Here is a 19554-nt window from a genome sequence, read left to right on the forward strand (position 1 = left end):
TGCTAGGTGTCAGAGAAGGACTTTGCAGCCAGTCCTGAAGATACCTGATAAAACAAGGTCAGATGAAAGGGGAGGAGGTCCTCCCCAAGCTGTGGACTTGGAAAGGGCCAGGGAGAAGATGAGGGAGGGAAGGTGGGATTGGGAGGAAATGCAGGAAGCTATGGGTGGGAAAGGAATGGCATGGGAGAGGAGAGAAATCACTAAGATGGGGCATCTCTGAGAGAGGGGTGACTCCCAGGAGTCTATGGGAAATGTCCCTAGCTGAGACTCCTAGCAGCTAGGGATATAGACACTTGCTGTAGCTTTGTGGAAATCTCAGTAGAGGGAGGGTGACACCAATTCATTCATAAAAGCTTTCACCTAAAATGTGACTCACCTACCAGAAGTGTAGGGATTAAAGTGGTGTGGAGATTGATGGAATGCCTAGCTGATCAGCAGACCAAATTGAGACCCATCCCATGAGAGAGAGCCACCCGCTGATACTGTTAATGAAATATAGATGTGCTTGCAGGAGCCTAGCATAAATATTTTTTAAAAAGTTGCATCCAGTAGCAGATGGAAAAGGATGCAGAGACCAACAGGCAATTGAGAGGCCAATATCCAGGGGTTTTGTGGAAGAGAGGGAGGAAGGTTTAAGGGAGCCAAGCAGTCGGGGACAGCACAAGAAGGCTTAGGGAATCAACTAACCTGGGCAAATGGGTGCTCACAGACTGCACCACCAAGCAAAAAACATGTATGGCCTGGACCAAAACCCCCAATAAACATGTAGCAGATATGCAGCTTGGTCATCATAGGAATTCCCTAACAATGGGAGTATAGGGTCTTTGTTGCCTGCCTTTGGATCACTTTCTTCTAACTAGACTGCTTGGTCTAGCCTTAATAAGAGATGTGCCCAGTCCTACTTGACATTTCAAGGCTGGTTAATATGAATGGGAAGTCTACCCTTTACTGGGAATAAAGTGAGTAGGGAAGAAAGAGAAGGGGAATTAGAGGGAAGGCTTAAAGAGGAGGAGGTAGTGTAAGTTCACATCTTGATGTAAAGACAATTAACTAATTAATTAAGTAAGGAAGAAATAAAGGAAGTAAAAATGAGTTGAAACAGTACACACCGAGTGCTAAGAAAAAGGAGAAGGTTTTAATACAGCGGGGAAACTGAGAAGTCTGAGAAAACATCCAGAGCTGAGCAGAGCTGGATACACTAAACTTCACTTCCTTAAACATAAAAACTGGAGAAACTCACAACTGACTATATCATTTTTATTAATTTTATATTTTATTTCTAAGGGTTGATATACAGAGATGTATGTGCCACTGGACGCAAGAAAGTGCCACAGAGCCTGTGTATGTCCAGTTACAGATGGTTGAAAACTCTTCAGTGTTTGCTGAGAAGCACCCAGGTGTTCTCTGCAAGAGCAACAGTAGCTCTTCCCAAATGAGTTATCACTCCTGTCCTTACAAGCTGAGCTTTAAAAAAAAGTCGTCTTTGTCTGTCCCTTCTCATATCATAACAGATTCTTGTTTGTTTTCCCCTTTGCTCTGATCCATTGGTCATGGGTTCTGCTCAATCCAATCCAGACATGTTTCAGTCCAAAGAACCCCTGTTGAGGTGTGTTTGTTGCAATCAACTAAGTTCATTCTCAGTTTCCAACTCTTGGGACAACTATTAAAACCAGTACAGAAACAAGGGATATATGAAGTAGAATAAACCAGAGTTCAGGGCTGTCCATCTGACCAGAATTCCACCTTTTTTTCCAGCTGTTTGATATCCTGAGCCACAATGCTGTCCTTCCCGAAATTCACTTTAAACATGGCAACAATACCATAGTCTACCTGGGAGTCCCTGGTAAAAACAGTGGCGGCTACTTTAGGAAGACAGATATAGGTTACAAGGAAGCAGGTGCTAGGATCTATCTCTTCAGGCGTTTGAGAGGGGGTTCCAGGAAAGGTCTCTGTACAGAAGCCAGGGCATGGAATACTTCAGCCAGAAAGTGGGGATGGAAATCCACCATGACCTTCCACCCAGAGGTCTCAGAAACCTCAGAAGCATGAAGTGTAATGAAATCCAGTGCCTGCATTTTCAGCTGCTCTGCACTGTGGAGGTCAGCCAGGATGAGAGTGTGAGCAGCATTCTCCACTGAGAGATCCCTGCAGAGTGCATCCTCACACAGGACTTTCAAGCGCTCCAGGCCATACCTGTCAGCAGCTGCCAGCACACCAATGGCCATGGTGTGGAGGTTTGGTACCTTCCCTGTGTAAATGAAGCCCATCATCTCCTTGAAGACCTGAGGTTCCAGGTCCTTGATCTCAACTCGGTTCTTTCGCCTCTCCTCCATGTCATGTTGAAACATGGCTCGGAAAACTGGAGAGCGAATTGCTAAGATGGCCTTGTGAGCCCAGAATTCCTGACCAGATACCAAGAGGCAGCAGTCTGTGAAGAGGGAATTTTCCCACAGCTCTCCAAGCTCATCTGTTAAAGAACAGCTTGGAACCTTGATTGTAGATAACTGTCGAGAAAGGCTGAAGACATCATGGCCCATACTCACCTTGCAAAATAGTGTGAGCCTGCCATCAGGTAGTAGCCATTGGGCCCGGGACAAGAGGAACTCTCGAGGGATGAACTTTTTGAATCCCCTGTGTTCATATGGCAGGAAACTCTTGACACTTTGGCTCTCCACATTATTTCTTTTCTCTCCTTTGTCATCTAAGATCCAAAACTGGAACTTTGCCCAAGTTGGGATCTTTGGACAGCTGAGCAATGCCAGGTAAACTGAAAGGTAATCTCTGCTTTCTTCATCAAACCCATTCTGGTATAATTTCAAACACCATTTTCTTTGGTCATTGTCTTCTGATGAGAAAACTGGACTGCTAATGGCTTCGCTCAATCCCTCCAGAGAAAAATGGAAGTTACTGATGGTCCACTTGTAGGAAAATGTTTTGATGGTGATATGTGTGGAGCCCCAGCTCTCAGCTGCCAGGTCCTCTGTCATTTCTGCTGTAGGTAGTTTAGAAATTAAACTGGATCAAAAGAAAAAAAGAGAGAGCTAGCATTATTTTCTCTTCACCATGCAGGACACAATTATAGATAATTATTAAAATTTACTTTCAAATACACCTAGGTTCTCTATTCTATAACTCTGTAAATTTGTATCTCTCTGAAAATATTTATCTAGATTTGAATATTAGTCAGAGAAGTTAGCACCAGTCACAAGCCACTGCTAAACTGTGTGTGTATGTGTTGACTTTTAAGTCAAAGGTATCTAGTTTGTGCTATCATATCCAACTTCTGAAGAGTCGAAAATTTTAGAGACTCTCATTTACATGTGTTGTATTACTCAGGGTCCTCTAGAGTAGCAATGAACAGAAGGAACTTTTTTCTATATAAGCAGAAAGTGGAATTTTGACAATGACTTACAGGCTGCAGTTCAGCTAATCCAATCATAGTTAAAGCCAGTACTCACTTAATCCACAAGGCTAAAAGTCTCAGGTGGTCTTCAGTATATGCTGTACTCCTGAATAAGTAGGCTCTAATGCCAGTGAAGTGATCCACTTGCTATCACGTTGAGTTCGAGCAGGCAAAGAACCAAGGTTTCCCTCTTTCATGTGCTTATATAGGCTTATGGCAGAAGGCGTGGCCTAATTAGAGGTGTGTCTTCTAGCTAGAAGAGCTGAATTAAAGGTGTGTGTTTTTCCTACCTCAAAAGTCTGTATTTGAACTGGGCTTGCCGACTTCATTGTAATCAAAAAAATTCTAATAGGTGTGCTCTCCAAGTTTGAACTTTACTAGGTTCCAGAATTGGTGCTATGGGGTTGGGGGTGTAATGGACATCAAAAGTGTATTGGGCTTACCATGGTGTATGTTCCTTAAAAAAGGATGAAGTCAGTATCTGTCCAGCTATTGTTTACCCTTGTGATTGTGTTACACTCATCCCTGCCAGAGACAGGGAAGGGTGTTGTCTCTATCTTGTCAGGGGTCTGAGTGTTCACAGCATGGAGGACAGGAGGAAGACCTCATATATGCTGTGCAGGAAGCAGAGCCAGGAAGCTGTGAATGTGGGGTTCTTTCTGCTTTTTATTCCAAACAGACCAACAGTCTGTGTGATGGCTCCTCCCAGTTGTATTGCTGGTCTTATACTTTTCTCTCAGAGAATCATCTTTGGAAATATTTGCCCAGCTCTACTTGAGGGTGTGGTTTATGAATATCCTAATGTTTTCTCGATTTAATCATAGAATTCAGATATTTAATACCTCATGTTCTGCATCCTCCCCTGGTGAATTCTGTCCATTCAACCTTAGAACTGCCATGCTTGCTCTGCTAGGCTTTAGTATGGAGAGATTATGCAGGTTTCCAAAGATTATTCAGGTTTCCAAAGGTGCAGCATATAGGCAACAATACCCAGGATTGTGCTTTGTGATGTTTCCCATTCTGTAAAGTGAAGTTTGAAGTGGAACCTACATCTCTTTTCTCTTCTCAGTTCTTCACATCTTGGAGAGACTCACTAAGCCTAGAGAACATGGAAATAGTTTTTGTGATTCAATCATCTCAGCAGTTCCCAGGCAGCTCTCCTGTGACTCTGGCTCCAATGCTGCTCATCCCTCATTACAACATAAATCAATCAATTGGCTTCGATCCTTTGACTTGGGCTCCTTAGTTAGACGTCTTGTGTGTCTTTACTAAATGTTTCCCAGGTGGCTTTAGGTTTCAGTTAACTGGTACCCCTTCTCAAATCTGTCATTTGGATGTTTGCAGGTGATCAATGCAGGCCACCTCCTTTGCAAGAATTGTGCTTCTAATTCTGCTTACTGAGCACAGAAGAGCATGATCCAGGAGAGTGGGAGCAGCCTCTTACAGGAGAGCTGCAATCCTCTGGAGCAGGATGCTTGGGCTCTGACCACAAAGGTTCTCAGTCTTGGAGTGAGAGAGGGGAAAGTGTTCTTTGTGGGATAGTTCTCTTTGAGAAATGACTGACAAAAGGAATTCAGTTTGTAATATCATGATCACGGAAACTCAGAGTCCACCATGCGATGACTCCATGCAAGACAGCTTTATTAGGACATTGATCAAACTCGGGACCCAGGTCTCACTGATGCAGCAGCAGAGAACTGGGACACTGAGCTCTGAGTGAGCAGAGTTTTTAAAGGGAAAGATTGCAAGCAGGGGGTTTCCATGATAGCAAGCAGGGGTGTACCTGATATTATGACAGAAAGCAGGTGGGTTCATGCCTTGATATTACAGGATTGGGTAAAAGCCATAGGGGAGAGGTGACTGTTTGCATAGTCACAATTGCCATTCTTCAAAACTACATCCTAATCACTGGGGAGAATTTTCCCAACCAATTCTCATTAATTACTGCCAGAGAGATTGTCTCTATTTTATACTAAATATTCATTCTGTGATATTTCCTGAAAGCAGTTGCTAGAAGAGCAAACTTTGTTTTCTGCCAGGTCACATTCTGTTGTATTTCCTGGTACCTGAGTTCAGTTTACACTCAAGAAGCCTCCTCATTTCAAAATGGAGTCACTCAGGCTAACTTAATCTCTTCATTCACCCTTCTTCTTGTAAATAAAGAGGCCAACCTAGGGCTCTTACAGACAATGGTCAGCTTCTAACAGGCAGTACTGGGTTCTAGTTAACATCAACTACATAATCCCTAGTCTTTGTCTAATATATCCTAACAACTTTTTAAGCAAGCATGATCCAAAAATGACCATAAGCAAAAGATTCTGCCTTTGAGCTGTTATAATACTGGCTTTGAACATCCAGTATTGCAGTACTGAAAGGGTTAGCCTAAGTTTGTAACCTGTATGTCTTCTACAGCCTATAGTTTTGTGTTTTAGGTTCAGGTTAAGCTTTCCAGAGAATTGAGTAATGTGAACCTATCTGTGAGGACAGATAAAAAAAAAAAAGCCTGCAAGCAATGACCTTCACTCAGCAAAAGAAAGACCAGACCCTTGTCTTTGAGATATTGTTTCTTAGCAACCAACCCAGATGGCCTCAATCCTTCTTCTGAGTAGTTCCTGACCTCCAGCCAAAAGTCTGAAACCCCAATCTTCAAGGATGGGCTAACCACCCCCACTTTCAATTTCAGCTGCATCCACACTTGGCAGGACTGGCCAAGCTTGAGCACCTAAGACTAACCAATTATCTTACTTTATAGCTTCCTGATCCAATCTTAAATTGCCAAAACTGCGACTTCAAATTTTCCACAATTTTTCTTTTAAAAACCTAAGGTCTTTGTCTCCCAGTGCCACTCTTTGCTGACCAGCAGGGGTGACCCCATTGCATAATGGTTAATAAATCTCTTGCTTTTGCAATGAGTGGTGGTCTGTGGGAGTTTCTGGGAAGGGAGCGATCTTGAACTACTGAGTTGTGAGACCCCAGCTCTTACATTTTTGGTTCATTTGGCCAGGAAAGTGCGTGCCCCTTCCCCAACCCTCATCAGACTGAACTCAGAGGTCAAGCTCGGAAAAGGTTAGTCTGATTTCTGTTTTGCTTTGCTTGTTTCTGTCTTACCAATCTGTTTCTGTTTAGGCACCTATCTGGACCTTTTTTTTTCATCTGATCAGTCCTTGCAATAGACAGATTGGTCAGAATATCGCTTAACTGGGAACTGGAGGATGCTCCAGTTTGGGAGGCTAGGAACAGGATGGTCCTCCACCCATCTGTTTCTTGTCAGAGTCTGCCGCAGTGAGGCAGCCTCTCATTTGAAATTCTGTGGTACCATCCTTAAGGGCACCCTTGTCTAATTGCCTGTCTTGTTCTCTTTGTCTCTATCTTGTTGCCTCTTTGACTTTCTTGATGGATGACTTTATTTTGGGACAGACTATGACTACACCCTTATCCCTCATCCTTGAGATATAGGGCATATAACCTTTCAGTTAATGTTTAAAAGAAAAAAATGACAAACTTTCTGTTCCTCAGAGTAGCCTACTTTTCAGCTGGGATGGAGCTCAGAGAACTGGCTGGACAGAATGCTCACACCCTCAGAGTTGGCCTAAAACCTGCCTCCACTGGCTGCTGAGCAGTAATTCACCCCACCCCCTTCCTCCTTCCATCCCTCCTCCCATAGGCTTCAGTCAGGGGCAGGAGGGATGGAGCTACTTCTGGTTCTAAAACTTAAATTATTTGCACTGATAAAATATGGTCTTATGGTTGTGCTCTGTAAATTCACTCCTAAAGAAGATACTTGGTTTTGATAATGCAAAAACTAGTTTTAAAAAATGTTTAGATACTTAAGGTGATAAAACATTTAAAGTTTATCAGGTTTTCAAAGCAATAACAATTGGGCAGTCTAACAAAAAACTTAAAACAGTTTCTTAACCCTTTGGGGAGGTCAAAAGACCTTGGTATTTATTTATTTATTTTTTCTTTTTTAATTTATGTATTTTTTTATTTTTCATCAATTACACTTTATTCATTCTGCATCCTCCCATAAGCCCCTTCCTCCTCCCCTCCCAATCCCACTCTCTCTCCTCCCTCTGCATGCATGCCACTCTCCAAGTCCACTGATAGGGGAGGTTCTCCTCTCCTTTCTGATCTTAGTCTATCAGTTCACATCAAAAGTGGCTGCATTGTCCTCTACTATGGCCTGGTAAGGCTGCTCCCCCCCAGGGGGAGGTGATCAAAGAGCAGGCCAATCAGATTATGTCAGAGGCAGTCCCTCTTCACATTACTATGTAACCCAATTGGACTCTGAACTGCCCTGGGCTACATCTGTGCAGGGGTTCTGGGTTATCTCTATGAATAGTCCTTGGTTGGAGTATGAGTTTCTGGGAAGTTCCCTGTGTTCAAATTTTCTGGTTTTGTTGCTCTCCTTGTGGAGACCCTGTCCTCTCCAGCTCTTACTATTTCCCACTTCTTACATAAAATTCCATTCACTCTGCCCAACAGTTGCCCATCAGGCTCAGCATTTGCATTGATAGTCTGTAGGGCAGAGGCTTTCAGAGGCCCTCTGTGGTAGGTTCCTAGGTTGTTTCCTGTTTTCTTCTTCTTCTTCCTCTTTGCCTTTCCAGATGGGGATTGGACATTTTAGTTAGGGTCCTCTCTCTTGCTTAGTTTCTTTAGATGCACAGGTTTTAGTGGGTTTGTCCTATGTTGTATGTCTATATGAGTGAGTATATACCATGTGTTTCTTTTTGCTTCTGGGACAACTCACTCAGGATGATCCTTTCCAGATCCCACCATTTACCTGCAAATTTCATGATTTCCTTATTTTTCATTGCTGAGTAATATTCCATTGTGTAGATGTACCACAATTTCTGCATCCATTCTTCAGTTGAGGGGCATCTGGATTGTTTCCAGCTTCTGGCTATTACAAATAAAGCTGCTACAAACATGGTTGAGCAAATGTCCTTTTTGTGTACTTGAGCCTCTTTTGGATATATGCCCAGTAGTGGTATGGCTGGATCTTGAGGAAGCGCTATTCCTAGTTGTCTGAGAAAGCGCCAGATTGATTTCCAGAGTGGTTGTACAAGTTTACATTCCCACCAGCAGTGGAGATGGGTTCCCCTTTCTCCACAGCCTCTCCAGCATGTGTTGTCACTTGAGTTTTTGATCTTGGCCATTCTCATGGGTGTAAGGTGAAATCTCAGGGTTATTTTGATTTGCATTTCCCTAATGGCTAGTGAGGTTGAGCATTTCTTTAAGTGCTTCTCTGCCATTCGGTATTCCTCTACAGAGAATTCTCTGTTTAGCTCTGTTCCCCATTTTTTAAGTGGATTACTTGGTTTGCTGCTTTTCAGCTTCTTTAGTTCTTTATATATACTGGATATGAGTCCTCTGTCAGATAAAGGGTTGGTGAAGATTCTTTCCCAATGTGTAGGTGGTCACTTTGTTTTGATGATGGTGTCCTTTGCTTTGCAGAATCTCTTCAGTTTCATGAGGTCCCATTTATTGGTTGTTGCTCTTAGAGCCTGTGCTGTTGGTGTTCTGTTCAGGAAGTTTTCCCCTGTACCAATGAGTTCTATGGTATTTCCCACTTTTTTTTTCAAGCCGATTTAATGTGTCTGGTTTTATGTTGAGGTCTTTGACCCACTTGGACTTCAGTTTTGTGCAGGGTGATAAGTATGGATGTATTTTCATTTTTCTACATGTAGACATCCAGTTGGACCAGCACCATTTGTTGAAGATGCTATCTTTTTTCCATTGAATGATTTTGGTGTCTATGTCAAAGATCATGTGTCCGTAAGTGTGTGGATTTATTTCTGGGTCCTCTGTTCGGTTCCATTGATCCACCATTCTGTTTCTATGCCAGTACAATGCAGTTTTTAAAACTGTTGCTCTATAGTACAGCTTAAGATCAGGGATGGAGATACCTCCAGAAGATCTTTTATTGTAGAGGATTGTTTTAGCAATTCTGGGTTTCTTGTTATTCCATATGAAGTTGAGAATTTTTCTTTCCAGGTCTGTAAAGAATTGTGTTGGTAATTTGATGGGAATTGCATTGAATCTGTAGATTGCTCTTGGTAAGATGGCCATTTTTACTATGTTAATCTTGCCAAGCCATGAGCATGGGAGATCTTTCCATCTTCTCATATCTTCTTCTAATTCTTTCTTCAGAGATTTGAAATTTTTTTCATACAAGTTTTGACTTCCTTGGTTAGGGTTACTCCGAGGTACCTTATGTCATTTGTGGCTATTGTGAAGGGTGTTGTTTCCCTAATTTCTTTCTCAGCCCTTTTGTCTTTTGTATACAGGTGGGCTACTGATTTTTTTGAGTTAATTTTGTATCCTGCCATTTTGCTGAAGGTGTTTATCAGCTGTAGGAGTTCCCTGGTAGAGTTTTTGGGGTCACTCACGTATACTATCATATCATCTGCAAATAGTGATAATTTGACTTCTTCCTTTCCAATTTGTATCCCCTTGATCTCCTTCAACTGTCTTATTGCTCTAGCAAGGACTTCCAGCACTATGTTGAAGAGATATGGAGAGAGTGGGCAGCCTTGTCTTGTCCCTGATTTCAGTGGGATTGCTTTAAGTTTCTCTCCATTCAGTTTGATGTTGGCTATAGGCTTGCTGTATATCGCCTTTACTATGTTTAGATATGTGCCTTGTATCCCTGATCTCTCCAATACTTTGAACATGAATGGATGTTGGATTTTGTCAAAGGCTTTTTCAGCATCTAGGGAGATTATCATGTGGTTTTTTTCTTTCAGTTTGTTAATATGGTGGATCACATTGATGGATTTCCGTATATTGAACCACCCCTGCATACCTGGGATGAAGCCTACTTGGTCATAGTGGATGATATCTTTGATGTGTTCTTGGATTCCGTTTGCAAGTATTTTATTAAGTATTTTTGCATCAATGTTCATAAGGGAGATTGGCCGGAAATTCTCTTTCTTTGTTGAGTCTTTGTGAGGTTTAGGTACCAAGGTGACTGTGGCTTCATAGAATGAGTCTGGTAATGTTCCTTCTGTTTCTATTTTGTGGAATAGTTTGAAGAGAATTGGTTTTATCTCTTCTTTGAAGGTCTGGTAGAATTCTGCACTGAAGCCATCTGGTCCTGGGGTTTTTTTGGATGGGAGACTTTTGATGACCACTTCTATTTCTTTGGGGTATATAGGTCTATTTAGTTGATTTACCTGGTCCTGATTCAGCTTTGGTAAGTAAAATCGATCAAGAAAATTGTCCATTTCATTTAGATTTTCAAATTTTGTGGCATATAGACTTTTGACGTAAGTCCTAATGATTGTTTGGATTTCCTCAGTGTCTGTAGTTATATCCCCCTTTTCATTTCTGATTTTGTTGATTTGGGTGGTGTCTCTCTGCCTTTTAGTTAGCTTGGCTAAGGGTTTGTCGATCTTTTTGATTTTCTCAAAGAACCAACTCTTGGTTTCATTGATTCTTTGAATTGTTTTATTTGTTTCCAATTGATTGATTTCAGCCCTGAGTTTGAATATTTCCAGCCGTCTACTCCTTCTTGGTGTGTCTACTTCTTGTTTTTCTAGGGTTTTTAAGTGAGCCATTAAGGTGCTTGAATGAGCTGTCCAGAATTTCTTCTTGAAGGCACTTAGGGCTATGAACTTTCCTCTTAGCACTGCTTTCATTGTGTCCCACAAGTATGGGTATGTTGTGTCTTCATTTTCATTGATTTCTAGAAAGACTTTAATTTCTTTCTTTATTTCTTCCCTGACCCAGCTGTCATTTAGTAACAAGTTGTTCAGTTTCCATGTGTGTGTAGGCTTTTTGCTATTTCTGTTATTGTTGAGGTCCAGCTTTATTCCATGGTGATCAGACAAGATACAAGGGATTATTTCAATCTTCTTGTATCTGTTGAGGCTTGCTTTGTGACCCACTATATGGTCAATTTTGGAAAAGGTTCCATGAGGTGCTGAGAAGAATGTAAATTCTTTTGTGCTTGGGTGTAAAGTTCTGTAAATGTCTGTTAGGTCCATTTGATTCATGACCTCTGTCAGAGACATTGTTTCTTTGTTTAATTTCTGTTTTGTTAACCTGTCCTTTGTTGAGAGTGGAGTGTTGAAGTCTCCCACTATTAATTTGTGGGGATCTATTTGTGCTTTAAATTTTATCAATGTTTCTCACAAATGTGGGTGCCCTTGTATTTCGAGCATAGATGTTCAGGATTGTGATGTCTTCCTGGTGGAATTTTCCCTTGATGAGTATGAAGTGTCCTTCCCCATCTCTTTTTATTAATTTTGGTTGAAAGTCTATTTTATCAGATATTAGAATGGCTACTCCCTGCTTGCTTTTTGGGTCCGTTTGCTTGGAAAGTCATCTTCCAACCCTTTACCCTCAGGTAATGTCTATCTTTGTGTCTTAGGTGTGTTTCTTGTATGCAACAGGTTGCTGGGTTTAGTTTACGTATCTATTCTGTTAATCTGTGTCTTTTTATTGGAGAGTTGAGTCCATTGATGTTGAGAGAGATTAATGACCAGTGGCTGTTAGATCCCTTGATTTTGATATTGGCTGTGGTCATCAGGTTGTGTGCTTGGTTGCTTTTTGTTTTACTGAAGTGAGGTTATTTATTTCCTGTGTTTTCTTGAATGTAGCTAGTTTTCCTGGGTTGTATTTTCCCTTCTATTGTCTTCTGTGATGCTGGATTTGTTTGTAGGTATTGTTGAAATTTGTTTTTGTCATTGAATATCTTGTTTTCTCCATCTATGAGGACTGAGAGTTTTGCGGGGTATAGTAGCCTGGGCTGACATCTGTGTTCTCTTAGGGTCTGCATGATATCCGTCCAGGCCTTTCTGGCTTTCATAGTCTCTGTTGAAAAGTCAGGTGTGATTCTAATGGGTTTGCCATTATATGTTACTTGGCCTTTTTCCCTTGCAGCTTTTAGTATTTTTTCTTTGTTCTGTATACTTACTGTTTTGATTATTATGTGGTGGGAGGATTTTCTTTTCTGGTCAAATTTGTTGGGTGTTCTGTAGGCCTCATGTATTCTAATTGGCCTCTCCTTTAGCTTGGGGAAATTTTCTTCAATGATTTTGTTGAAAATATTTTCTGGGCCTTGGAGAAGGGAATCTTCTTTTTCCTCTATACCTATTATTCTTAGGTTTTGTCTTTTCATATTGTCTTGGATTTCTTGGACTGTCTGTGTCAGGAATTTTTTGGATTTAACATTTTCTTTGACAGATACATCTATTACTTCCATTGTATCTTCTACACCTGAGATTCTTTCTTCCTTCTCTTGTAGTCTGTTGGTTATGCTTACCTCTGTAGTTCCTGTTTTCTTCCCTAGATTCTTCCTTTCCATTATTTCTTCCATTGTGTTTTTTTTTAATTTTTCCAATTCTATCTTCAGGTCTTGAGTTGTTTTGTTTACTTCCTTCATCTGATTGTACTTTCCTGTTTTTCTTTTAGTTCCTTCAACTCTCTTTCTTTTATTTCATTCAGTGCTTTAAGCATTTCCTTTCTAAAGGCCATAAACTGTTTGGCTGCAGCTTCCTCTATTTCTTTATGGATGGCAATATTCTGTTTGAGTTTATCTTCCTCTATGTCTTTACGTATTTTCTTTGTTTCCTCTGTTATGATCTTCATGAGCATAGTTGGTAGGTCGTCTTCTTGGATTTCAGTTATGTTGGGGTGTCCAGGGCTACTTGCCCCTGGGTAACTGGGTTCTGGAGATGCCATATTGCTCTGTCTTTTGTTGCTTGAGCTTTTACGCTGGCCTCTACCCATTGTGCTATCTTAGGTGTTTGGGTTATTTTCTGGTGGTTCCTGGGGATCCTGTGGTGGAGAAAATCCCCTTTGCAGAAAGCTGGTTTTTCCTGAAGAATGTCTTCTCAGCTTTTTGGGTATAGTCCCTGGATGGCTGGTGTTTTTTCAGGAGTTGCTCACCTCAGGGATATAGACCTGAGTGGTAACTGTGGTCTTTGTTAGTCGAGAGGGTTCTCCTCTCACCCAGGGAAGTCCTGAGGGCAGCTGCCCTGTTTCTGGGTTTCTTGTTGTAAATTTTATGATCAGCTGCTGTGACCCAGTTGGACATCAGGCGCGCAGCAACTGTTTGGGCCTGTGTCTGGAGCACAGCTGAGTGATCGCGCCTCGGCCCCACTGGTCTGCTAGACTTTTTCTAGGGAAGGATTGGGTGATTTAAGTCAGTACAGTTTCCTTCCTTCCCTGTGGATTCTCTGGAGACATGGACTCCCAGTGTATTTTTTTGCCCTGGTGCACACTGCTCAGTGTCCGCCAGCTGGGTGGCCACAGAAATTTGCCTGTGCCTGGAGCACAGCTGTGTGATGGCGGCTCAGTCTCTGCCAGCTGTCTGGTGTGCAGAAACTGCCTGTGTTTGCCTTTGCAGCCTTTGGGAGCCTGGGTGCCTCCCTAAGCTGGGTAATTTTCCGGGGACCTTTTCAGGCTGGGGGTGTCGGCTGAGTGCTCTGAGATCAGAACAGCCGTTTCCCTCCCTGTGTGTTTGTACCGGACAGTGAAACTCATTCGCTGGTGCCCTGGTGCCCACAGTTCTATCTCAGGAGGCGAATCAGGCGAGCAGGCAGGCAGGGCTCTGTGCTGGAGCCTGGGTCCCTGGCTCTGGCTCCGGGCTGGCTCCTGGGGTGCCCCTGGAGCCCGAGTCTTTTCCAGGGGATGTCTGGGTGACCTAAGGCTGGTCCCAATCTTTTCCTGTACCCTGGGGTTATCTCTCGACTGAAAATTCCAGTCTCTGATAGTGTGGTCTGCACGGTTCAGTCTGGGACCATGACCAGAGACACTGGCTTGTGGCTCTGGGCTGGGGCTGGGGCTTGCAGCTGGCAGCCAAGCATCTGGCGGAACCGGGATCTCTTCCGCGGTTTAGCCGGGTGAGTTAAAAGCTGATTGAATCCCCCACCATGGGGTATCCTCTCACCTGGAAAACACAATGACTGTGTTTTATGGCCGCGAGTTCTGATTACTGGTCACTGTGCTGATCCTGCTGCTGCTGCTCAGAATGAGAGTCTTCCCGGCGCCGCCATCTTGCCCCTCCCGGTATTTATTTTATTACTTTTGCAAAGTAGAAAAAAGCGATGCTGTTTGAGGCAATTAAGAAAACTGCAGTTACTACAGTGTATCATGTCAGGATGGTAAAGATCTATAAAATATTTTAGTATATTCTAGACTACTGAAAGAACCCATACAAAGGATTTTAATGAAAGTTTTTATGTTGTCTAAAAAGCAAGAGAGAAGGCAAAAAGACTGGAATAATAATAAAGAAAAAGATGTCAAAGAAAAGAATAGTTTGTCTAAAACAAAAATGTCTGGTTAAGCAAGAGGAATGAAGCTATGAACTGAAGGTAAATAGAATGGTGTAGAGGGTCCGTGTATGTATATAGGGCCAGGAGGCATATGAACATATGAATAATGTTTGTTTTGGTCCTTTATAAATGCAAATATGGTTTAAAAAAACTGTAAAACGAATGGTGATTCTTCATTGCAGAATGTTTTCTTCTGTTCTTTAAAAAATTCTGGCTGACAGGTTTGATGTGGACAGAATAATTCATACAGTTTAAAATTCTTCTATACTCTTGTTTGTTCTGTACTGTTCTTTTAGGCAATTGGTTCTAAAACTTATTTGATCCCAGTGTGTAAAGCTTTTCGTTGTTAAGTTTTAAAGCAGATAATGAGATTCATAAGATTTGCTAGCCCCTCTATAAAGTGTACCAATTAAAGGTCTTGCTTTGATTTTAGTCCAGAAAGAACAGCTTTAAAGTTACACTAAAGACTGAGCTTTACCTAGTTCCTTTGTTTAGGTTGTTTTCTTGGGGGCTGAATTTGGGATGGTTAACCATAAAGTTTGCCTATAGAGACCTACTTAAAATTTGGTTCTAGGCTTTTTTTGGACTTTCAAAGAAGAGCTAACACCAATTCTCTTCAAACTATTCCACAAAATAGAAACAGAAGGAATATTACCAAATTCATTCTATGAAGCCACAGTCACCTTGGTACCTAAACCTCACAAAGACTCAACAAAGAAAGAGAATTTCCGGCCAATCTCCCTTATGAACATTGATGCAAAAATACTTAATAAAATACTTGCAAACCGAATCCAAGAACACATCAAAGATATTATCCACTATGACCAAGTAGGCTTCATCCCAGGTATGCAGGGGTGGTTCAATATATGGAAATCCATCAATGTGATCCACCATATTAACAAACTGAAAGAAAAAAACCACATGATAATCTCCCTAGATGCTGAAAAAGCCTTTGAAAAAATCCAACATCCATTCATGTTCAAAGTATTGGAGAGATCAGGGGTACAAGGCACATATCTAAACATAGTAAAGGCGATATACAGCAAGCCTATAGCCAACATCAAACTGAACGGAGAGAAACTTAAAGCAATCCCACGGAAATCAGGGACAAGACAAGGCTGCCCACTCTCTCCATATCTCTTCAACATAGTGCTGGAAGTCCTTGCTAGAGCAATAAGACAGTTGAAGGAGATCAAGGGGATACAAATTGGAAAGGAAGAAGTCAAATTATCACTATTTGCAGATGATATGATAGTATACGTGAGTGACCCCAAAAACTCTACCAGGGAACTCCTACAGCTGATAAACACCTTCAGCAAAGTGGCAGGATACAAAATTAACTCAAAAAAAATCAGTAGCCCTCCTGTATACAAAAGACAAAAGGGCTGAGAAAGAAATTAAGGAAACAACACCCTTCACAATAGCCACAAATGACATAAGGTACCTCGGAGTAACCCTAACCAAGGAAGTCAAAACTTGTATGAAAAAAATTTCAAATCTCTGAAGAAAGAATTAGAAGAAGATATGAGAAGATGGAAAGATCTCCCATGCTCATGGCTTGGCAAGATTAACATAGTAAAAATGGCCATCTTACCAAGAGCAATCTACAGATTCAATGCAATTCCCATCAAATTACCAACACAATTCTTTACAGACCTGGAAAGGAAAATTCTCAACTTCATATGGAATAACAAGAAACCCAGAATTGCTAAAACAATCCTCTACAATAAAAGATCTTCTGGAGGTATCTCCATCCCTGATCTTAAGCTGTACTATAGAGCAACAGTTTTAAAAACTGCATTGTACTGGCATAGAAACAGAATGGTGGATCAATGGAACCAAACAGAGGACCCAGAAATAAACCCACACACTTATGGACACCTGATCTTTGACAAAGATGCCAAAACCATACAATGGAAAAAAGATAGCATCTTCAACAAATGGTGCTGGTCTAACTGGATGTCTACATGTAGAAAAATGAAAATAGATCCGTACTTGTCACCCTGCACAAAACTGAAGTCCAAGTGGATCAAAGACCTCAACATAAAACGAGACACATTAAATCGGCTTGAAAAAAAAGTGGGAAATACCCTAGAACTCATTGGTATAGGGGAAAACTTCCTGAACAGAACACCAACAGCACAGGCTCTAAGAGCAACAACCAATAAATGGGACCTCATGAAACTGAAAAGCTTCTGTAAAGCAAAGGACACCGTCATCAAAACAAAGTGACCACCTACAGATTGGGAAAGAATCTTCACCAACCCTTTATCTGACAGAGGACTCATATCCAGTATATATAAAGAACTAAAGAAGCTGAAAAGCAGCAAACCAAGTAATCCACTTAAAAAATGGGGAACAGAGCTAAACAGAGAATTCTCTGTAGAGGAATACCGAATGGCAGAGAAGCACTTAAAGAAATGCTCAACCTCACTAGCCATTAGGGAAATGCAAATCAAAACAACCCTGAGATTTCACCTTACACCCATGAGAATGGCCAAGATCAAAAACTCAAGTGACAACACATGCTGGAGAGGTTGTGGAGAAAGGGGAACCCTTCTCCACTGCTGGTGGGAATGTAAACTTGTACAACCACTCTGGAAATCAATCTGGCGCTTTCTCAGACAACTAGGAATAGCGCTTCCTCAAGATCCAGCCATACCACTACTGGGCATATATCCAAAAGAGGCTCAAGTACACAAAAAGGACATTTGCTCAACCATGTTTGTAGCAGCTTTATTTGTAATAGCCAGAAGCTGGAAACAATCCAGATGCCCCTCAACTGAAGAATGGATGCAGAAATTGTGGTACATCTACACAATGGAATATTACTCAGCAATGAAAAATAAGGAAGTCATGAAATTTGCAGGTAAATGGTGGGATCTGGAAAGGATCATCCTGAGTGAGTTGTCCCAGAAGCAAAAAGACACACATGGTATATACTCACTCATATAGACATACAACATAGGACAAACCCACTAAAACCTGTGCATCTAAAGAAACTAAGCAAGAGAGAGGACCCTAACTAAAACGTCCAATCCCCATCCAGAAAGGCAAAGAGGATGGACATCAGAAGAAGAAGAAAACAGGAAACAACCTAGGAACCTACCACAGAGGGCCTCTGAAAGCCTCTGCCCTTCAGACTATCAAAGCAGATGCTGAGCCGGATGGGCAACTGTTGGGCAGGTGAACGGAATTTTATGTAAGAACTGGGAAATAGTAAGAGCTGGAGAGGACAGGGTCTCCACAAGGAGAGCAACAGAACAAGAAAATTTGAACATAGGGAACTTCCCAGAGACTCATACTCCAACCAAGGACTATTCATGGAGATAACCTAGAACCCCTGCACAGATGTAGCCCAGGGCAGTTCAGAGTCCAATTGGGTTACATAGTAATGTGAAGAGGGACTGCCTCTGACATAATCTGATTGGCCTGCTCTTTGATCACCTCCCTCTGGGGGGGAGCAGCCTTACCAGGCCACAGTAGAGGACAATACAGCCACTTTTGATGTGAACTGACAGATTAAGATCAGAAAGGAGAGGAGAACCTCCCCTATTAGTGGACTTGGGGAGTGGCATGCAAGCAGAGGGGGGAGGGAGGGTGGGATTGGGAGGAGAGGAGGGAGGGGCTTATGGGGGGATGCAGAACGAATAAAGTGTAATTGATGAAAAATTTAAGAAAAAAAGGGAAAAAAATAATTTAAGAACCTTAAATGACTTTCAAAATTGGAGGAAAACATGGAGTTAGTCAATTGGCATGGAGCACGTCTCGCCCCTGGGGGCAATGGTCTCCTGAACCTACTCAGACCTCGGACACCACCACTGCTAGTTCTAGAACTGACACAGGATGTTTCAACGAGGGGCTAAGGCTTCTCATAATATTTCCTATAAGCCCACACCTGTTTGTCTATATCCCCCATTTTTATTCATTATTAGCCAGATAGAGTCAAGTAATTGTGGTAATGATACTTGCTTTTTTGCCCAATGCTGGAATGCTAGTAAATTTAGGTATGCCCTGGTTACTCGCATGCCTCACTGCGTGCCTGTGCCCATTGATGCCCCTCACGCTAGGACTCTCTTCAGACAGGAAAGGGATCTTGGAACTACAGCCACCATTGTTACTACCATCTCATTGATGGCTGTTGGAGCTACCACCAGGGCATTAGCCATGAGTCATACTGGGCAGAGTGCTCAGACCCTGAATAATCTTTTAGCCAATGTAGCTCATGCCTTAGTTGTACATAAAGGAATTAATGCTCAACTAAAAGGAAGCTTGATGGTGTTCAATCAGAGGATTGACCTCTTGCAGGAGCAAATTGATACCCTATGGCAAATCGCTCAACCTGGCTGTCAATGGAAGTATGCTGGACTTTATGTCACTAGCATACAACATGAGAATTTTTCCTGTGCTGCAAATCTGTCTAAACAATTGTCGAGCTATATTTTAGGTAATTGGACTGGAGAATTCGATACTATGATGGAGCAGCTGAGAGTGGCCATTGTCACAGTAAATTCTACCAGAGTGGACGCAGGACTAGCCACAGGATTATCAACATGGATTGCTGCAGCCATGAATCATCTGAAGGAATGGGCGGGCATGGGAGTGTTAGCAGGCCTTCTGGTGTTGGTCTCCTTGGTTTGCCTGTGGTATATATGCAAGATTAGAGTCTCACAACAGTGTGATGCAGCCATGACCATTCAGGCCTTTACAGCCATTGAAGCAGGACATTCTCCCTAAGCATGGTTGGATACCATAAAAAGCTAAAATGATACGCTCAGGATGCGAGGCTAAGCACTGCACTCAGGGTCAGCCGCTTTGGACCCAGAGAAGAGCATGTCTGATTGCATGCGGGTTGATGCCCCAGGT

General features: G+C 42.0%; 1 protein-coding gene across 1 annotated transcript; it reads right to left on the bottom strand.

The window, feature by feature from the left end:
- Positions 1 to 1907: 1907 nt before the first annotated feature.
- On the bottom strand, positions 1908 to 2987 carry LOC110540845 (speckle-type POZ protein-like). Its single transcript, XM_021627634.1, has one exon. It carries the CDS (start codon positions 2985 to 2987, stop codon positions 1908 to 1910), a length of 1080 nt encoding a protein of 359 aa, XP_021483309.1.
- Positions 2988 to 19554: the final 16567 nt, after the last annotated feature.

This window comes from Meriones unguiculatus, chromosome 10, assembly GCF_030254825.1.
Source record: "Meriones unguiculatus strain TT.TT164.6M chromosome 10, Bangor_MerUng_6.1, whole genome shotgun sequence".
NCBI classification, from domain to species: Eukaryota; Metazoa; Chordata; class Mammalia; order Rodentia; family Muridae; genus Meriones; species Meriones unguiculatus.

Coding starts and splice junctions, on each gene's coding strand:
- LOC110540845 (XM_021627634.1), bottom strand. CDS start 2,987: ATGACAGAGGACCTGGCAGCTGAGAGCTGGGGCTCCACACATATCACC.